General features: G+C 38.1%; 1 protein-coding gene across 5 annotated transcripts in view; it reads left to right on the forward strand.

The window, feature by feature from the left end:
• Nemp (Nuclear envelope integral membrane protein) overlaps positions 1-21146 on the forward strand; it is an 89184-nt gene that overhangs the window by 5114 nt on the left and 62924 nt on the right. Inside the window, exon 2 of one of the 5 annotated variants that reach the window (XM_089094584.1) lies at positions 2385-2548. The exons of 3 other annotated variants lie outside the window; for them this stretch is intronic. In XM_089094584.1, coding sequence (XP_088950710.1) covers positions 2494-2548 — 55 coding nt within the window. In that variant the 5' untranslated portion in view covers positions 2385-2493. One more of the 5 variants, XM_089094585.1, reaches the window with a different exon arrangement.

The raw sequence follows: 21146 nt of genomic DNA on the forward strand, positions 1-21146 counted from the left end.
TAAGGGTGCTGAGGGATAATGCCTCAATTCTTATTGCAGAAAAGTATTTTTGATCTTTATTTAAAAGCTTCATTAGACTAAACTGATTTGCTTCATATTTTGTAAAGTTATATACAATAATGTGTAAGTGGGCATCACCCATTATAAAGTTCATAGAGGGAGAAGGGAATCGGATGCCTCAAAGAGTCTACTTTAATGCCCAAATATTCTAACTCATTTAGATTTCGGATGAAAATAGAATGAGTTTTACTGGGAGCTTTCTTTTCAGTGAATTTAAATGGAAGTATTTCTCTTTTCCTATTTATCTGCAATGGTTCAATATATTTAATATGCAAACCATGTATTTAAACATCAGAGAACATTGTTTTAAAGGACGCGATGGTCTCATCTGCGTAGAAGATAAAAAACCGCGCAGAATTTCTATTCATATGAACAATAATGACCCTCTCTTTCCATCCAAAATCTTGTAAGAAAAAATAAACAAGAGCTTGCTGAACAAAATTAGTGGTCATCCACAATTATGATTAAATATCAAAATTTTGCCCAGAATTATAATTACAATCCAACATTTTAATTTTTAGTAGAGAAATTTCATGTGTTTATATCCTAAAAATGGGTATAGGGTTAAGACCTTTTAAACATGATCAGTGTCTCTTAGGAATGGTTTTCAGGGTTTTAATAGCATGAGTCTACCCAAATAGCAGAAAAAGATGAGAAGGTTTGTGTGTTAAAACTTATTTTTCGGGGGAGAGGATGACTTTTGGGCGGCGACGTGAATCCAAAAAAATGTCAACAATAGCTAAGTCATTTAGGAAACTAAAGAAATTACAGATAAATCGCAAGAATCTCAAGATCTTAAGAGAGAGCATCGCCCCGAGTGCACTCTGCGTGGTTCTCTGGCGGAGACCACCACAAACTCTAACTTTTGAAGGATAACTCTTAGTTTAAAAAAGAAAGTTTTTCATGCAGGTTATGTTTAAAATTTAGGTTTTGTTGTTTTATGAAACGAATCTTTTCATGTTCTGTTCTGTCGTAATTGTTAGTGTGTTTAGAGAAATAAATGGAAATTTCATTTATAGGAGGAAATCATTTTTTTTTTTTTTTTTTTTTTTTTTGTATTTCAAGAAAATGAAGTTTATGTCTTCTTTAAAACAACTTCAGTTCTATTAAAAATACTTTTTTGAACAAACTCTTTCAAGTACCAAGGACAATGCAATCTAAAGTCTGATTGAATTCACTAATTTGTAATTTCCACAACTACATATGTCTTAAAAAATCAGGAATTCAATTTTCTATTGTAGCTCTATTCGGATTTTCATTTCTTAGTTCTATTCCTGCCCTGTTTTGAGGGACGAATAGAACTAAGACAGATCCAGGGGAGTGGGACTGTTTAAGTGTTAATGTTGCTCCTTACTTTCAGTTGAAGAAACTTGTCTGTTGTTGTATTTAATTTATCCCTTAGGATTTATTTTGATATTTCTCTTCTTTTTATTCTTCCTTTCGCGTTTTAAGGGGTTAAGGTTGACATATCATAGCAGGGTAAGATCAAAGTTAAACAAAATACGCTCCTATTGAACACGTTCTCGGTCGCAAGGGGTGAACTGGCGTCATTTACTTCAGTTGTTGGTATCAGACCAAATCTTTGGGAAGTAATTAGTTGCTTTTCTCAGTCCTATCCTGTTATCTCTGTGCATTTCCATTCAATTTTTTTAGAAACGAGCTGTCTGCGAGGGGAATTTTCCGGAGGGGACTACGCTTAGCACCGTTTCAGCAGAACGTTGAAGTACACATGTACATTTTCGTACAGAGCTCTTCGAATAGAGATGTACACACTATTTCATACGTTTGGAAAATTTTGCCAGGGAAGATTGTTTTAATATGTCCTTGAGTCAAGGCCTACAGTATGCAAGCCGAAAGGGGGGTTTATAGTGTATATCAGAAAGGAATATCTGGAGTTTTTCTGCCAAGCTTTCTTCTCCTCAAGCCATGTTTTTACTTTCGAGTAGAAAGCTCTGTTCCAGCTTGCAGGCACCTGTTTGAATGCTTAGGAAGTGCAGTAGCTCTCTGAACTCGTTCACAAAATATTTTGTTAGAACAATAAATAAGAGATCCAAACAGAAGCCTCTCCCTCTGGTTTAAAAGCGTTGTCATGTATTTTTGAAATCGGTTTATGGTTATGATTCATGTTTGGTTCGTTATTTCGATTTTTTCGTTTTGCGACTAATGCAGAGGAATGGTATCACATGTACGTACTAAACTTTAATAGTTCTCTCATTACTAAAGAAATTGGAGGTGATTCTTTGCTCCTATCTGTAGTGATGTTAGGAAGCTGATACACGGCAAGAAAAAACTACTTTTGAAGCAATTATTCCTCTTTGTTTTAGGCGGACCAATAACACTATAACAATAACAATAGTTTACGATGAAGAATAAGCTTGAAAAGAAACTACTTTCGATGAAGAGAAAGTGCGTGCCTAAAATTTTTTTGAAGTGATGATGAATTTTTGGGCAAAGGTATGGGACAGCAAAAATGTCAAACCAACAGAAGGTAAACGAAAGCTAGAATAGATTGCCTAAGATTGGTAACCTCTTTGGGAACTTGCGGGATGAGTGATCAAAAAGTTAGAGGTACCGAAGTTTGCTTAAAATTTGGTAAGTGAATGACTATCCCTAAAAAAAGATAAACAGTCAAGATTTACTGTCTGGGTGCCAGCTCCAGAATTTCATAGTGCATTAGTCCCTGACCCTCGAGACTTTGAAGGCTGGTAGCATTCCAAAATTTCTCGGGGGAGTCGCCATGACAGTATCTTAGAGATAATAGATGGGATCCCCACCATTAATTATTAGCCTTCTAAACAATTCTTGAGAGGGTAAGTCTTAAACAACTTTATACTGCCACAACTAACAATTCATTGCAGCATTGATCTAGCTAAGGCCCACATAGTTACGCATGCCTCTCCTCTACCTCAATCTATCCAAAGCTTCACTCTTTGCCGAATCCCATGAAGTTATAATTTCCTTTAAAAACTTCTGTAAGACTTCCTCCTATTTGTTTTAGAAGCAATGCTCATTTCGTTTGGCCTAAGATGGATGGCGAAGAGCAACAATATTTGGCTATCTGTTATCCTTAAAACGTGGTCTAGCCACCAGAATCTTTCTGGTACACGGTCAGTCAAACAAGCACCTAAAACTATCCTTTGACATTTCCTCTAGAAAAAATTGACATATCATTCTCAGCCTTTTGAAGTGCATATGCTTCAGAGCCATACTCGGTTACAAGCTATTAATATTATAATCTCAATTTGCCGAATCGCCTTCGTTCTCTTCCAAACTTGTTCAACTCTGAAAAAAATACCGTGTTTTTGTCGTTCTACCTTTTACATCTTCATTGCATTCACTATCTTCACTTATAAAAACTACCTAGACAATGGAAAGTATCTACTAGTTTAATTTACATGTTACCTAACATCACCTTTTTAAATTCCTTTACTCCTATTCAAAGGGACTTAATCTACGTCTAGGAGAGTATACCTTCCAATGTTCGCCTGTAGCTTCTGACGTGCTCCTCAAGAAAAAGCCCATCAAAACACAGCATGAACAGAGATAGGACAAAACCTTGCTCGACTCCTGGCTCCACACTGCACCAACTACTGAACTCACTTCCTACCTTAACCGCAGCCCAATTGTTCGTTTACACAGCATTAGTTACTTTGACGTGCGTATCTGGTAGACAATACAGAGAAAGGACTTTTACTAAAACTTTTCTATCTTCTAAATTAGTTGTCCATTCATAATCTATAGAGTGGGGGCTAAAGGAGTCTGGTGATTCAGACACGTCTAATTAATTAATGTCTGAGCAACAATGTCCTCAGAACAAAAACACACTATTCTTCTCTCTAGACTCTAATCTAATAAGTGCTATCATGCTAAGAAATTTATTTCCTACAGAAATCCTGTTTATGCTTTTATAATTACCACGCACTATTATTACCTTTCTTATAAAAAGGTTTAATCAAAATTCGCTAGTGATCCCTATGTACTCCCGTTTTTCACAAATCACATTCATAATCTTCAGTGTCCAGTCTCTAACTTTGTCACCACCATATTTCAGAAGCGCATTTACAACGCCATCAACTCCTGAGATCTTATTATTTTACAACACTTTTAATAGTATTTTTAGATCCTTCATGCAAAACAAGTCTTCCTTTGCTTCCTCATCATTGGAACTTGATTTGTTTTTGTTTTTTTGCAATTCCTTCCTAATCATTGAAATTCTATTTATTTTGTACAACTTAATCAAGGTTTAATACATTTTCAAAAGGCCTCGCTATCCCTCTTTTACACTAATTAATGTCCCATTTTTTACCTGGGACAAGACCAGACTGACTACTCCTCTTAACTTTTTAAGACGTCAATACAATGTGCTACTACTACGCTGGCTGGCTGCATTTTCCAGATCCTAGGTAATTTTTTCGCAGGTCTCCAATTCACGTCTCCTGAATTCACACTTTAATGCTTTTTCTGCTCCCCGAGTCTTCTCATATTGCTGTAAAATTTTCCGCTCTGAAACTTTTTGTCTAAACCCCTTCTCTATATTTCAGCCAAAAAATAAAGCCCATGAAAACAAACAAAACGCAAAAGATTTATTTATCATTCAAACCCAAGGCTTTGCAGGACCGTTTGCTAGGCACAACGTATTCTGAAGCTGCTTCTCTTCAAGGACCCTCTTTACGACTGTTAGTAATGGCAGTTCTGTTGAAGTAAACTATTGAAAAGTCCATCACAGTACCGCTATGGTGCCACGCATATACAGTGGAAAACAGACATCATTTACAAGTCTTTTGTTCCATAGCCTAATGACTTTCATGAAAAGTCATGAAAAGTAAATTTGTTCATTCCCCTTTTGAAGCTTCTTACAAGTTGGAGTTACCATCCATTTATCTTACCCAAGTTAGGTGTTCAGGACCTTTGGAAACAAGAAAAAAATTCATTTTATTATACTGTATTTTTGTTAGTCAATCGGCCAGTCTGAAACTGAAACAGGTTTGAATAGCAAGGCAAAGTAGAATTTAGTGCAAAGTTTGGTTTCTTCTGAGCAAATTACTTGTAGTCTTGTGAAATTAGCTTGGATGGTAGTTTTTCAGACATTTGCTTTGAAATGTCAAGTGCTGATACAAAGCATAATGTTTCTATCACCAGATCCAACCATATTTCCATCAAGTGCTGTGAATATGATGCTAAAATAAATAAAGACTATTTTAAAGATCATGTTTGTTGTATTCACAATGATCTTGAAGAAGCATCAAAATATATGACTGTGCTGCTGGTTAAAGACCTGTTTACAGTGCCAAAGAAGCAAAAGCAAGATGACAATATTATGGTCACTACAGCTTTTGACAGTGAAAGTATTTCCATGGTGATAACTGCCTCACCAATTCCAAGTACCTGCTGCTACCTGATGATGCAGTAATTAGTGGAGATGCTGGCTTAAAATCAATATCAGGCATGCAATCTCTTTTTTATTACCTTAAATCGCACTTGCTAGCAATAGGACGAATCCTGTGTCCACCAGCTTTAGTGATGATAGTTAATCATCATCTGTGGCATCCCAGATGGTGCACCATGGTTTGTTGAGCCACTCCCTATCCACTGATGACTTGAACGCATCCATGCTGGTAGAGGTTACTGTTTTTTCACTAAGGGAGTTCCACAAGCTGACAACTCTATTTGAGAAGAACTTGTTCCTTAGTCTGGTGTTGGCTCGTTTCCGGAAAAGCTTTTGAGAATGACCATAAGTTCTCTTTGAATTGTCCAGTTGGAAAAGGCCAGGAATGGTATCCTCAGCATTTAGAAGCTTGTATGCTGTTACCACATTGCCTCGTTTGCAACGATATGTTAAAGCTTATGGAGACGGGATGGATAAGGGACATCATAGAGGTCTCTAATACATTTCGTTGCCCTCCTCTGGACTGATTCTAGAGCTGCTTGGTCTGTCTTACTGATTGGGCATGCGATACACATTCCAAACTCTAGCCTTGGTTGAACTAGACTCTTGTATAGCTTGGTCATAACAGTTGGAGATCTGCTAGTGAACATTCTTTTTATTAAGCCAAGAGTCTGATTAGCCTTTGCAATATTTGCTTGTGCATGAATATAAAATTTCAATTCGTTGTCTACTCTGCATGGCTGTACATTCAGATCTCTCTCCGCGTGGCTGCTGGAAATGGCATTTTGGGACCCATCCCTACAATCCATATGGTACTGAATGTGTGGGTTTTTCCCAAGGTGGAGAGTCTTGCATTTTGATGTGTTGAATTCAAGCCTCCAAATATTAGTCCAGTGAGTGAATGTATTGAGGTCCAGTTGGATCAACTTAATATTCTCTGCTGTGTCTGCACAACTGATAAGTTTCAAGTCATCAGCATAGAGGCTTACTTTGTTGTTTAGGATTTTTGGCACGTCATTTATTTATATATTAAATAAAGTCGGACGCAAAACTGTGCCCTGGGGGACACCACTTCCAACAGCAGCCACCTTGGAGAAAAACTTCCTTCCATCCTTGCAAAATACTTTAACCATCTGTTTCCTATTTGTTAAGAACTGCATCACCCACTCAACCACACCACCACTCACCCCAATAGCTTGGAGCTTGATTCAAAGTCTTTTATGGCAGACTTTGTCAAACGCCTTTGTCAAATTGAGTAGTATGATGTCGACTGGGAACCCCTGGTCTAGAAGATTAGTGATATAATTATAAGAATCAATCAGGTTTGTTTCAACCGAACCATAAAACCTAAAGCCTTGTTGACATGATGAGAATAGTGTATTGGTTTTTAAGTCTTTCAAGATTGCAGTGTTCTCAATCACTTCTAGCAGCTTCCCAACTGCAGAGGTGATACTGATTGGCCAGCAATTGCTTACATCCTGTTTGCTGCCACCCTTATATATGGGGGTTATGTGGGCCGTGCGCCAATCCTGTGAAATACACTTTTCATCAAGGGATTTCTGAAAAAGGTGAGTGAGAGGGCCTGATAGTTCAATATGCAATTCTTTAAGAAGCCTTGGGTGTACACCATCAGGTCCCACCGACTTATTTGGATTCAACTTTTTTAGGCGTGCCTCTACATCTACCCTATTGACTGTAATCGGGGGCATAGGGGTTATGATGGTCTAGGTGGGGGGGTCTGGAAGAGGGGCATTTTCAGGTGGAGTAAATACAGATTTAAACTGCCTATTTACAGCATTGGCAATTTCTATTGGGTCATCTATTAAATGGTCATTCTCTTTAAGTCGCGTAACAGAGTGTCTACCAGGTTTACAGGCTGAGGCATAATTCCAAAAGCGTTTTGGATTTAACTTGCTTGCTGCTGCTACAGCCTCCTCATGCTGTTCAAATAGCTCTCTGGATAGATTTCTGACTTGATTTCGTGTCTTGGTATATTTTGTGTAGTGGTTCTTATTGTGTATATTCTGTTTATATAGTCTCCAATACCTTTTCTTTTTATTTCTTGCTCTCTTTAATTTTTTGGTCATAAATTGTAGCATTTTGGGTTTACAAGCCCATCTTACTGCAGTATTTTTCTCTGAGACCTCTAGCAGTATTTTCTTCATCATATTGCACGATTTATCAACATCATTCTTAGTGATAAAGGACCAATCCTGCCCCGCCAACTCTTGCTTCATCAGACGGTAATCTCTATACACATGTTTGGTAAAAACTGATTTTTCTGGGTACAGTCTAAGGGAGCATCGTATGGCATTGTGATCGCTTGCACCAAAGGGCGGTAGTGGGGCCACGTTTAAGAGCGCTTCATGGTCGTTTACTATTACGAGGTCCAGCCATGTTGGGGGGGGGCCATACTAGTCCCTAGTCGGAAAAGTTAAATAGTGGTAAAGTGAATAGTTATGTAGACGCTTAAAAAATGGTGAAATAGATTTCTGTCCAGAATAGCTACTGCCATGTATCCATTGGATAGAAGGTTAAAATCATTGACTATGAGACGGTTGCCTGTCCTCGCTACTTTTCTATTAATTGATTTTACTTCTCCAAACAGGGAACTCTCTAAATTAGGGGAACTCAGGCTTCTGTAAATCAAACCAATCTGTATTGGCTCACCAGGTAGGTTTATTGATATCCACGCTTGTTCTAAGTAAGGCTCATAATCAGATTTCATATTAATATTTCTTTCCTGGAAAGTATCTCGGATGTATAGGACGATTCCCCTTCCTTCCTGCTTTGATAGGTTGCTGATTATTTTGTATCCTGGTATCTGTATCTGTTGTTCCATCAGAGGGATAGTTGTCCTTTTTGGTTTCACTTCACAGAAGGCATAAATATCTGAAGCGCCAGATGTAATAACACATTTAATTTCTTGAAACTTTGAAGTTAGACAGTCAACATTGCTGAAAATAACACTAAGGGCACTAATCTTCCCACAGCTTCCACTATCAGAGGGAGTTGATTATCTTTCTAAACTCGGCGAATCAACGGTTTGTCCAGATCTACCACTGTAAAAACTATCGTCCGACTCCCCGCTAGCAAAAGTATCACTTACATCTAATAATGCACTAGAAGAGAAACTATGTACAGGTTTTGGCAGCCCACTTAGAGTTCCATCTGAGTTGGAGGGGCTGGAGGTAGCAAGTTTTTTTATACGATTTTGCCACCCCAAATCACAATACCCGTCTCTCCATTTGCTCGCTGAGCTTGGATCTCTTCATAGAGCTTGGTTCTTTTAGTCTGGTCTGCTTTGGATTCGTCATTTCTGATCTGAATTCTGCATGTTCCTCTCTTTTCATATAACTTTTGGAGAATGTGTCTCTTTGTTTCATGGTTGACAGTAGAAAAAATGATAGGTGAGCTTGAGCTAGTTTGGTCAGGTTGAGCTAGTTCTATTCAGGTTAGCTAAGCGACGGGGATTTATGACGGATATATTTGGGAGGCTATACTCTTGGGACAAATACTGCTGGATAAACTGTCCGTTGTCTGGTTTTGCTGGCACTCCAAACACAACAAGGTCCAGTTTACGTCTCTGTCTATCTCTATCTTCGACTATTAACTGCTTTATTTTGTTCTCTAAGTAGCTATCAAGATCGCTTTTTAAAGCCTGTACCTGCGAGACTACAAGACTATTCAGCAATTCCTGGTCAACGGTGGCGCCAGACGTTTGGTCGAAGGTATTTATCTGTGTCTCAATGGCTTGAAATCTACTATCCATATCTTCGATCACTTCACGCTTAAACTCACTAAAATACATTTTGACAGCATCTTCAATTTTCACATCAAGATCCTGAATGACTGCCAGGGCTGGTTGAAGTAGTTCAAGGGATTTGGTAATAGCATTTTGGATATCTGATGCATTGAGTCTTGCTTGTTTGTCACCTTTACACATAGGACAATGCCACTCGCATCCAATACGCCTTGTCATCTTTGTTAAGAGAGCATACTCTAGCTCAGTCATTTCAAGACAATCTATACAAAGCCATTGATTGCAATCAACCCAATTCATCGCACTTGATTCTTCATCTAAATTACAACCACTAGCTGCACACTGATCAGGTCCTTTTTTCAGACTCGTGCGAAGTCGTTTTGGCGGCATTTTTACAAGTAAAGGATGAATAGTGCACTGTGGTTTCACTCTATCGGCGCCAAATTAAAAAAAGCGGGAACATGTGAAAAATGTTTTGGAACACACAGGTGTCTTTATTTACGTGGCAATATTCAAACAACTTAATAGCTGGCACTTGGTCCATTTACTTTTCAATGTCCAAAGATCTTCTTTCAAAGGGGAGCAGGTGGGTCCCTTTATTAAATTTATTGTTCTTTATGCATGGAGGTTTCTATTTCTCAGTCTCTTTCTCTGGGATTCACTATTCTGCTATCTCAATTTAACTAATTCACATTATCAAAATCTAGCTAAAGTGGCCATATTTGCATCACTATCATCACTGATTGCAGTATATATTGACCAGAATTTTGTTCTGGATGTCTTTAAAGGGGTTAAACAAGTCTGCTGGGGTTGCAAAGGTGGCATCTTAAATTCTTGGAATTATTTTGCTTGTAAAACAGCATTAATATTGCAGTGATTCCACCATCTACATCCTTTTTTGATCATTTATTGTTCTTTCAATTTGTTCACCACTTCTCATATTTACTAATATAAATTTGCTTTGCATGATTACATTTGTCAATATCAGGTAAAAATATTTGTAGCTATGATTTTACCAATAAATTTGGAGAATACTCTTGTCCAAGTATATCACAATTTATTAGATTATCAGTGCATCATATAAAGTTAAAGCTACCACCAATGATCCAGTGGTGGCCAGAGTTTACTCCCCCCCCCCCCAGCAAATACCCCCATGAAAAATCCTCTCTTGGAAAATAACTTCCTGGAATATGCTCCCCCCTGTGGTTGGTTGGACTCCAATCACTTTTTACTTCAAAAAAAGGACTTGAACTCTTGTTTTCTGATCCAATGAACAACCTCCAAAGTTTCTGTGACCATGAGGTGGAGTTACAGATGAGGAAGGGAAGTTCCCCTCTTATACAGAATAAGTTCTGCTCATTTTGGGGTTTAATGTTGCTCTGTACTTTCACAATAACAGCATAGACCAGAAATACTCCCAGAAATCATAAGGGAGTAAATTTCAATTTCACATTTCTGATCCCTTTTTAAAAGTATTTTATATTCCCCCCCCCCCCAACGAAAATCCTGGTTATAGCCTCAGGGAGTGAACAACAATTTCAACCTCCATCCTCCCTTTGCCTCTCCTTTTTTGTAGTTCACAGTATGGAATGTCAAAGAAAAGCTGTTTTTCTTGCTATATAGTTCTTTCTTTGAAAAAGGTCATGCAATTAAGGATTTATGGTCTGGTATGGTCTAAAGCTAGGGTGGCCAACCCACGGCCATGTAAACATTTTTGAGGCCTGCAAGATTCATTGCAATTTCATATTCTGCACCCTCATGATGTGTGCACACCTTGGAACATGACAGATTTGATGTTTCACTCTTAACAATGTACTATATTACTACAATTGTAATTATGGAGTTTAAATGGATTGTAAATATACACTCCATAGTCATGATATGCATAGAAAAATGTGCAAAAGTGTAAAATGTTCAATGAATAAAAATCCAGAAAAATGTTCAATTAATACAAATTTATTATTTTTCAATTTGTCACTCCAAAAAATATCTATAATAGGTCTAAATCAAATATGGGGATAAATATAATTTTAAATGCAGCCTGTGGAGTTATGATGCATTTCCAAAGTGGCCTGCAAGATCATTTAGGTTGGCCACCTCTGGTCTAAAGGGTTCTATTAATGCTTATTTATAAAACTTCATAGATTTTTACATATATTGTAAAAAACGAAAAACTTTTTCTTGTACCCAGGGATGTGAACTTCGAAAAGCACAGCACATTTAGATTTAGAGGGAAAATACAAGAATCAATATATATTTTATAGTGATAATTTTTAATTAACATTAAAAACATTAAATTTAAATATAATAGCCTTTCCATGGCATGCAAGTTCTCTAAGAGTCAAATACAAAATAAAAAACTATTATGTTGAAAATCCTGAAAAGTTCTGCTATTTTACAGCAGCAAGAGACCAGAAGTGAGCCCCCTAGTGACTTATCAAAGTCTTGGCTATGTCCCCACTAAAAAGTTCTTCAGAAATCAGTACTGTAAAATATGTGTTTGATAAACTTTAGCCACACCTCTTAAGAAATCCTGGAACCTACGTTTGTCAATATTTCAGTAAAGCAAAAGAGTTTGCATACCTGATTGTCTATCTAGTTCCTGATGCACGTCAGAAGATCAAGGGGGTGACTTAGGAGCCTTAGCATTACAACAGAATTTGACAGAGAGTAAAATGACCAAGGGGACATCTGACTTTCACAGCTCATCCCATCCTTTCCAGCAGCAAATGGGTGATATTGATCTAGAGTCCGAAAATTCCATAGCTTGTATATCACTAAACAGTCCCCAAATAATGTTACCAGAAGATCCCCTTCCTTTAGATCTTGTTGACTCTGTGAGTGATTCAAAAGCCAAGCCCACTATTGAAAGCTGCATTGGAATGATACCACACTTAACTTCTGATGGAAAAAATGTAAGACTCTCTTAAATGAAATTCATGAATCTGAAATACTTGACAAAGAAGATATTTTGGGTAAAATTTTCAAGGTTGTTGAAAGTATATTGTCTTCATCAAGTATTACACTTCAAAGGATAAGAAGCCTAAAGATGCTCGCATGAAAGACCAGGAAACTCAGGTGCTACTATCTCAAGTGTTTAGAGTGTAACATGATCCCAGACATTGCCCCAAAACCCTGACAGATAATCAAAAGCAGTACTTTATCAACCTCGTCTTCGAAGTTATCCTACTAATATTTCTATTTCTGGTGTTAGACATGTTAGAACATTTGTCAAAAGTTGGTATGAGGATTATCCACACTTGCAATATTTAATTCAGAAGGATGCTGTGTCCTGCTATGTCTGTCGTCTTTTCCCTTCTGGGTTTGGTAGGAATAGAAGTAGTGATGCTATTATAGCTGGGATTCATCAATGGGACAAAATGAAAAGCTGAGGAGTTGGACAGCAAGGAAAGCTACAGAAACACTTCAGTATTCAATTTCATCAAGCTACTCTGGTTGATTTTATGCAAATTTCCAAGTGCAACTCTTCTTTAGGATTTCTGATGAACAAACAGTAGTGTAACATGACAGGTTTTGCAGGCTGCCCATGAGGAAAAGAACAGCATGCTTTATCTGTCCTGCTAGACGGGACAAGATACTTGGCCTGGCAACAGCTATCTTTTAGGGGATCTGACTCAGAGGAAGGAGAGAATTTCTATCAGCTTATACAACTCTTAGGTCGACAATATCCTGATATCAGAGCTTGGTATGGAAACCATGACCTGGATTTAGCTTACAACATAGTACGGTGCATTCAAAATGCTGGTCTCAGTGAGGGGAAGCTTTCTTTCCAGTCATACGACTTCGGAAGCAACATGTCAGGACATTTTGAAAGAGTCCAAGCTCATGTGACAAGAATTTTCAAAGGGAAATATTCATACTTTTGTTGTCTGGCACTGAAATATATTGAATTCGATTGTCCTTGTAAAAAAACCAGACGGAAAAATCCGAATTTGGCTAGATCCAGTGGACTTAAACAAATGTATCAAGCGTCCTTACCACCCCATTCCTAGCTTTGATGATGTAGCAGTGAGATGTGCTGGAGCAGAAAGATTTTTCAAAACCGACGCTAGAAATGGTTACTGGACAATGGTTTTAGACGAGGAATCTGCTGACCTCACTAAATTCAGCACAACATTTGGAAGATACCGCTTCAAGAGATATCCTTTCGGGCTCATATCAGCCCAGGATGAGTACCAAAAACGAATGGAAGAGGCGTTCGAAGGTATTGACATTGGTCTGATTGTAGATGATGTTGCTGGAATGGCTGAAAGTACAACAGATCATGATAGGAAACTAAGGACAGTTATGCAGAGGGCTTGTGAAAAAGGCATCAAGTTTAATAAAGAGAAATGCCTTTTCGATGCCGTAGCCATTCCCTACTTTGGACATATACTGACAAAGGGAGGTATGGAACCAGACCCTAACAAAATTAAGGCAATGAAAGAAATTCCAGCCCCCAAGAACAAAGATGAATTGCAGACTCTTCTGTACAACTATTTGTCAAGGTACATTTCCGGCCTCTCTACCCTAAACCAGCCACTTAGGGACCTGGCCAAAGCAAAGGAGTTCAAGTGGAAAGTAGTACACAATGATGCCCGAGTCAAAATCCAGGAAGCCATTTGCAGCAACCTCACCTATTTTGATACCAAAAGTGCCCAGGTGGAAGTGATAACAGATGCATCACAACACGGGCTAGGTGCTCAACTGGTTGCGGATCACGCCACAGTAGCCTTTGCTTCTAGATCTCTTAGTGACACAGAAAAACGGTACTCACAAATCAAGAAGGAGCTTCTGGGAATTGTGTTTGCCTGCACGCATTTCCATCAATATATTTGTGGTAGAAAGATCACTGTGACAACGGATCACAAACCTTTAGAGGCGATATTGTCCATACCAATAAATAGGGCACCTCCCCGATTGCAAAGAATGATGCTAGTGCTCCAGCAGTATGAACTGTCATTCCAGTATTATCCCGGCAAAGAAATCCCGGTAGCTGATGCCTTATCACAAATGCACTTACCTGACCAAGACCCAGAAATTCAAATTGAAGGAGAAGTAGCCATCCATGCATTCTTTAGAGATATTCCAGTAAGCAGAAACAAACTAGAGCAAGTCCGTGAGGAAACCCTAAGAGATGTTGAGCTGAAAACACTGTCAGACATCATCGAATCTGGCTGGCTTAACGACCGAAGAGATGTACCATCTATCGTTCTTCCATTCTGGAACTACAGAGACGAGCTAGTTATCAACGAGGGTATTATACTGAAAGGCAAACGCATTGTTGTGCCTAAGGCACTGAGTGAAGACATACTGCGACAGCTTCATTCGTCACACGTTGGCATTGTGAAAACAAAAGAAAGAGCTCGTAGCTCAGTATTTTAGCCTAACATCACGAAAGATATCACGCAACTAGTATCTGGTTGCGAAATATGCGCCATGCATCAAATGGATCAACAGAAAGAGTCATTGATATCCTCAGAGGTTCCCCAGTATCCATTCCAACACGTGGGCCTGGACATCTTTACATTCAGTGCTATGGAATACATTATCACCGTAAACTATTATAGTAGATTTTTCGAGGTGGATAAACTTGCCATTTCAAACTCACAGCAAGTGATCTCGAAATTAAAACTGTATGTCACCAGATATGGTATACCAGAGAAGATTACTTCAGACACTGGGCCACAATTTAGCTCAGAGCAGTTTCAAACGTTTGCAGCATCCTGAGATATCAACCATGTCACATCAAGTCCCCGATACCCGCAGTCCAATGGGATGAGCGAGAAGGCGGTCTAGACGGCAAAACGAATCAAGACGAAAGCGACAGAAAGCCGAACAGATCCATACATCGCATTGCTGGAATACCGAAACACCCCAGTTGATGGAGCATATACACCGGATCAGCTGCTCATGAGCAGGAAAACCCAGTCGATGGTCCCAGCGCTGCCATCCCATCTGCAGCCGAAAATAATTGCGAAGCCAGTTTTCGAGAAAGCAAGAGAGATAGCTCAGTCTAGACAGCAGAGAGCTCACAACAAGAACACCAAAGAGCTGAAAGAATTGAGCATTGGAGAGAAAGTATGGGTGAAAATTGACGAAAGTAGTAGATGGCGCAAGGGCGTAGTCGAGAAGAACCCCTTATCAGCAACCTTATAAGAAAATTAAAATATATTTTCTTGTGTATATTATCGCTTCTAATCAGCAGTTGTACCAAACCAATCCTGCTCAACTCATCCTCAGGGCTATACTGTGGTGTATATCCTCCCCATAGTATAGTGCAGACGGTTTGATATCATTCTATTTTCCCCTTCTTTTTTTTTAGTTTTGTGTTTAAAGCTTTTTCCAATAGGCAATGTTTAGAAGTCCTCCAAAAAAAAAGTCCCCCCAGATCCCAAATCAAATTCCACTGAAAGTGTCATAGTGAAAGATACCCATCCTGGCTGGTCAAGCACAGTATCTGAAGGTTCTAATGATAGCTCGAATTTGGAAAATAGTACAATGATAAGTGTAGGGGCTAATGTAACCATAAATGATGATAATGATGGGTTTCAAGAGGTCTTCTCTAGAAGCTCTAAAAAAAGGAAAAAAATCTCCCCAATTAAAAGCATTTCCCCTCTCCCTGCCCAAGATCCTCCCTCAAAAAACTTAGGAATTTACCTTAAAATTAATCCCACTACCCCCTTTGAAATAAAAATGATCACTGCAATAAGAGTTGCAATTTTTAAATTGATAAAATCAATGTTCTCTCTTAATATTAACCGTGATGGATCTCTACTAATAGCTGTAGAAGATCAGAAATCAGCAAATACAATAATTAACCTAAAATCCCTTCTGAATACCCCAATTATTGCATCTAATTGGAACCCAAAACAATCACCAACAAAAATAGTAGTTTATATTTTCCCCCCAGAGATATCTACTCTGGAGTTAAACGAAGGACTCTCAGATAGGTCTGGAAACACAATCCCAGTTGAGGATGTTACCCAACTTGGAAAACCTAACTCTGATGGCCTAAAAACTAGTAGATCCTTCTTATTCACACTGAAGGATAAAATCGATATCCCAGTAAAATTATTCCTATTTGGGCAAATCAAACCACACAAGGAATACAAACCTAAGCCTATCCAGTGTCAGAAGTGTTTCAAACTGGGACACACAACATACACATGTAATGAAATTCTCCGAGAGTGTAGTAATTGTAAAGTTTTCCTTCCTTAAGACCTGACAACTTGCAACAACACTCAGCCTACATGCATCAATTGCAAAGGCCGACATGAATCTACAAATAAATCATTATGCCCTGCATACAAGAAAAGAGCTCTACCACTCCAAATATCAACAGAAAAGGCCATCCCATACCCCTTTGCAGCAATGGAAGCAAATGCTGCCCAACGATACCAAATAAAGCCGGTAATGAAACCAACCAAAACCCCCAAGTCAAATGCCCCCAATGCTTCGAGCACCCCCTAGAAAACCCCATCTTCTAAGCCCCCTAGCTCAAATCCCTATCAGAAGGAACCACCAAGCCAACAAGCCTCCTTGTCTGGTGAGATGAGGTCAGCCTGGCCCTCCCCCCCAAGAAGAAACAAACCAGAAATACTACCAGGAATCAATCCCTTAACCAACAAACAGGATGCACAACCAAAAATGCAATCCCCAAATATATGCTTATTCATTCTAAACTGTAATGCAGTTCAGGCCATGAACATACATCAACTACAGAAAACAAAAATTATTGCACAATTGGCAAAAATCTACATCCCAGATGATATGCTCATTAAAGCAAAGAAAGATCTTGCTTTAGTTTTAACAAAGCTGAACATTGATACACAGTCATATGAAGAATGAATCAACAACACAACATTTATCAATACTCCAATGGAATGTAAGATCACTCACAGAAAATAAGCTAAATGAACTAATATCATTTATGAATGATAATTCGATTAATAGTGCTAGCCTCCAGGAAACTCATTTAACCCAACATCAACAAATTAATTCTCTGAGATATACTATCCTAAGAAAGGATAGATCTTCAGAGAGACAAGGAGGAGGGGTAGCTTTATTAGTAAATAATAATTTAAAATTTTGTGGTATCAATTTTCCAGATTTTGAAAATGATGTTGATGTAATTGGTATCAGTGTTCGGCTGAATAATTTAAAAACATACATAATAAGCTTTTATAACCCTAATGGTCAAACTACAGATGCCAAGGATTTCTTTAATTATATAACTAATTCTAATATGTTAAATAATATCATTATTTGTGGTGATTTCAATGCCCACCGCCTTTTTTAGGGGAATAAACCAGCAAATAAAGCTGGTAAATTTATTGAGCATATGACTTCAAATAATGATGAATTAGCTGTTGCTACCCCTCCAAACCTGAATACATATTTCAACCCCAAAAGTGGCAAATTCTCCACAATTGACCTACAAATTGTGTCATTAAATTTTTTGAACAAAATTTACATAAATAAAATTGATAGTCTATGTACAGACCACTTTGCTATAGTTTGCTCCCTAAATGAACCTGCTGAAACTTCATCTCATACCTCCAATTATATTAACACTAAAGCAAATTGGTCTATGTTCCAAAATAAGCTAAATGATGAAATTACAAGTTTCACCCAAAGTTCATGCACTTCCAACACAACAGTTGACACACATGCTGAAGCCTTGACATCTTTACTAATAAATACAGCTTATCATGCTATCCCCAGGACAACACCTAAGAAAACATTCCCTAAACAAATTCCTATAGCTTGGTGGACAAATGAGTGCCTAAATAAATGGAGGATAAAAAAGGCAGCTAGGACAGAATTCATAAAAAAAAACATCACCTACCACATATTTTAAAAAATTACAAGCAGAATCTATCTAAAAAGGACTATAATAGATGCTAAATATGAGTACTGGAATAATTTTGCAAATAATCTCTCCAGAGAAACGCATGAGCCAATTATACATAAAGTCATAAGCCACATCTGTGGGAAAAAGACTTCCCCCAACCCACTCCTGTATGAGCTTATACATAATAATACCCATTATGACAATGATAATGAAAAGGATAACCTATTTGCAACTCTTTTTGTTAATAAGCTAACATCAAATAATCAAAGCAAACTGTCCACAATTCCTATGAACCCAAGTTACCAACCACGCCCAGGATCCGAGTACATAACTAACCCATTTTCAATCCAGGAATTGAATAATGCAATACATCATATTAGGACCAAAACTAGCAGCAGCTATGACAATATACACCCTACATGGATAAAGAATCTCACACCTTCATACAAACAAGAACTACTAAATTGTTATACTCATGCTTGGGCATCTTCTAGGTTCCCCAATATATGGAAATGTTCGTCCCTCCTACCAATCCAATAGAAAAATAAACCAAAAGATAACCCTGTGTCTTATAGGCCCATAATGATTACACCTGTGATGGGGAAAATAATGGAGAAAATGATTTATCACAGACTCCTCTGGATTGTTGAAAAAATAATATGATCCCACACACTCAAACTGGATTCAGGAAATACCACTGCTCAACAGATGCTTTCATTTTGCTAACAAATGCAATAAATGAATCTTTCTCAAATAATAAAATCCTAGCGGCAGCTTCCCTACATTTTTAAGGGTCACATGACAATGTGAACCACAAAATCCTTTTAAATAAACTTGCAAACCTTGGAGTACCCCCTAAGCTAGTATCTTTTATTAAATCCTTCATAGAAGTGCGAAGTTTCATTGTTTGTGTTGGTTCAGCCTCTTCACCCCAAAAGACAATATCCAATGGCCTACCTCAGGGAGCAGTCCTCAGCTGCCTCCTATTTGCCCTATATCTCTAGGACATGAACCTACCCCACACGAATCTACAATATAATGATGATCTGGTGCTATGGTCATCTGGCAACACCTTTCAGATAGCACAGTCAAATCTGCAAAAGTCACTTTTCCAGTTTGAAAAATTCTCTCAACATTCAGATTTACCCATTGCACCTACCAAGTCAAAAATAATCCAATTTCACCGAAAGCAAAACCATGTTAATGCAAAACTAACTCTAAATAAAACAACTATTCCAGAAGATAATCATATTAATTACCTAGATCTCATGCTTGACCAAAAACTTAATTTCCACCTCCACATTTCAAACACAATAAAAAAATGCTATAGAAAAGCAAATATACTAAAAAGACTTCTTTCCACACCCTGGGGTTGTAAGGAGAAAACCTTACTCCAGTTTTATAAATCACATATAAGACCCCATATTGACTATGGGCTCTTCGTCTATGGTGCATGTGCAAAGAACCAGATGCAAAAATTGAAACAACGCAAAATGATACAATACGTCTCATATTTGGTCTTAGGAAACCCACAAGCACCAAGTTTCTGCTTATGTAGAGTGGATTAACAACCATAAGGGAGAGACGTAGCTTTCTATTGACAAAACATCTTGCAAAAATTGAATCAAATAGCTCACACACATTACATAATTGGTTAAGAAATCCAGCCATGTATAGAGGTATTGCAGATGAGTATGCCAATATTCAAAAGAAGTTCCCTGCACCAGCAAAGTCTATTGCACCCACTTTCCCCCAATCCCCGCCATGGAATTGGTCATTTCCCATAATAAATACTAAATTTTCAAATTGGAATGAAGATTTAACCCCCATTACTTTTGTCCAGAAAAAATTTGCAGAACTTAATACAATTACTTATAAAAATCACTTCCAAATATTTGTTGATGGGTCAAAAATGAATGAGAAGGTTGCAATTGGTGTTTTCCTTCCTCACCTGAAAATTGCAATGGGCGAGAGATTATTTAATAATTTATCTATAATGTCTGCTGAGTTAAATGCCATAATCATGGCATTAGAACAACTTAAGCAAAACCAACCTTTGATTGCAAATTCGAATAATATTATCATCTATTCCGACTCTTTATCAAGCCTTGAGTTGCTGGCCTCAGCTCCTCAATATAAGTTGCACATTATCATTGTCTCAATATTATTGATAATCTTGCTTCAAGTGGCATAAAAACTTATTTTCAGTACATTCCTAGCCCCTCTGGCATAAGTGGTTATCATCAGGTTGATGAAATAGCAAAAAATGCTATAAATATTGACCAGCCAAGTGGGAGACCAATCCCAATTAGAGATATTTACCAATGGAGGCTATCAGATATTAATTTTAATAAGATTAATCCTATCCTTTCCCCCTTGCCCAATAACTATCTCTCTAAAATTTATCATAGAATTCGTTCTGGAACAAATGGACTAAATTTCCTTGCATTCTCATATAAGCTTTCTAATTCAAGTAGTACAATTCCCCTGTCCCCTCTTTGCAGGCTTTGTAATATGAATAATGAAACAATTGACCATCACCTATTTGAATGTAATATACTGACGTCTGCACAACAGACCTTGCTTTGTAAACTGTTAAAATGCTTCAAACACCACAAAATCTCACTATCAGCAAAGAGCCTAGCCAACTATACCTGCAGACATAGCACAGAAATCGAAATCTATCATCTTATATTCGAACTCCTTGAGTCAAAAGATCTACTGAAAGATATCTGAGGATATCTAACAAATAAGAGACAACCAAGACAGTAGCTCTGTAGCCCACAGAGTGAAGCAAAAAGAAGAGGACTAAATAGTACCAACTGAATAGCCCCCCTGCAGTGAATTAGAAGAAGAGGAAAGAAGAAGTGCGGCTGCAAGACGACAGTACTCTTCGGAGAAACAGGCGCCACCTACGTCACAGATCAGAACTAGTTATAGCCGAGCTGGCGCCTATACCATCCCACCCATTACATACAGGCCGTGTTACCCTGTCCCCCGAACTACATACTTACCCGGATGGAACAGCGACAGTTGGAGCTCGTACGACGCCTGTCGCAGATCGATGAAGTGCCGAATTG

Source organism: Artemia sp. Qi Xiang Cuo, chromosome 9 (assembly GCF_049724085.1).
Source record: "Artemia sp. Qi Xiang Cuo chromosome 9, ASM4972408v1, whole genome shotgun sequence".
Taxonomy (NCBI): Eukaryota; Metazoa; Arthropoda; class Branchiopoda; order Anostraca; family Artemiidae; genus Artemia; species Artemia sp. Qi Xiang Cuo.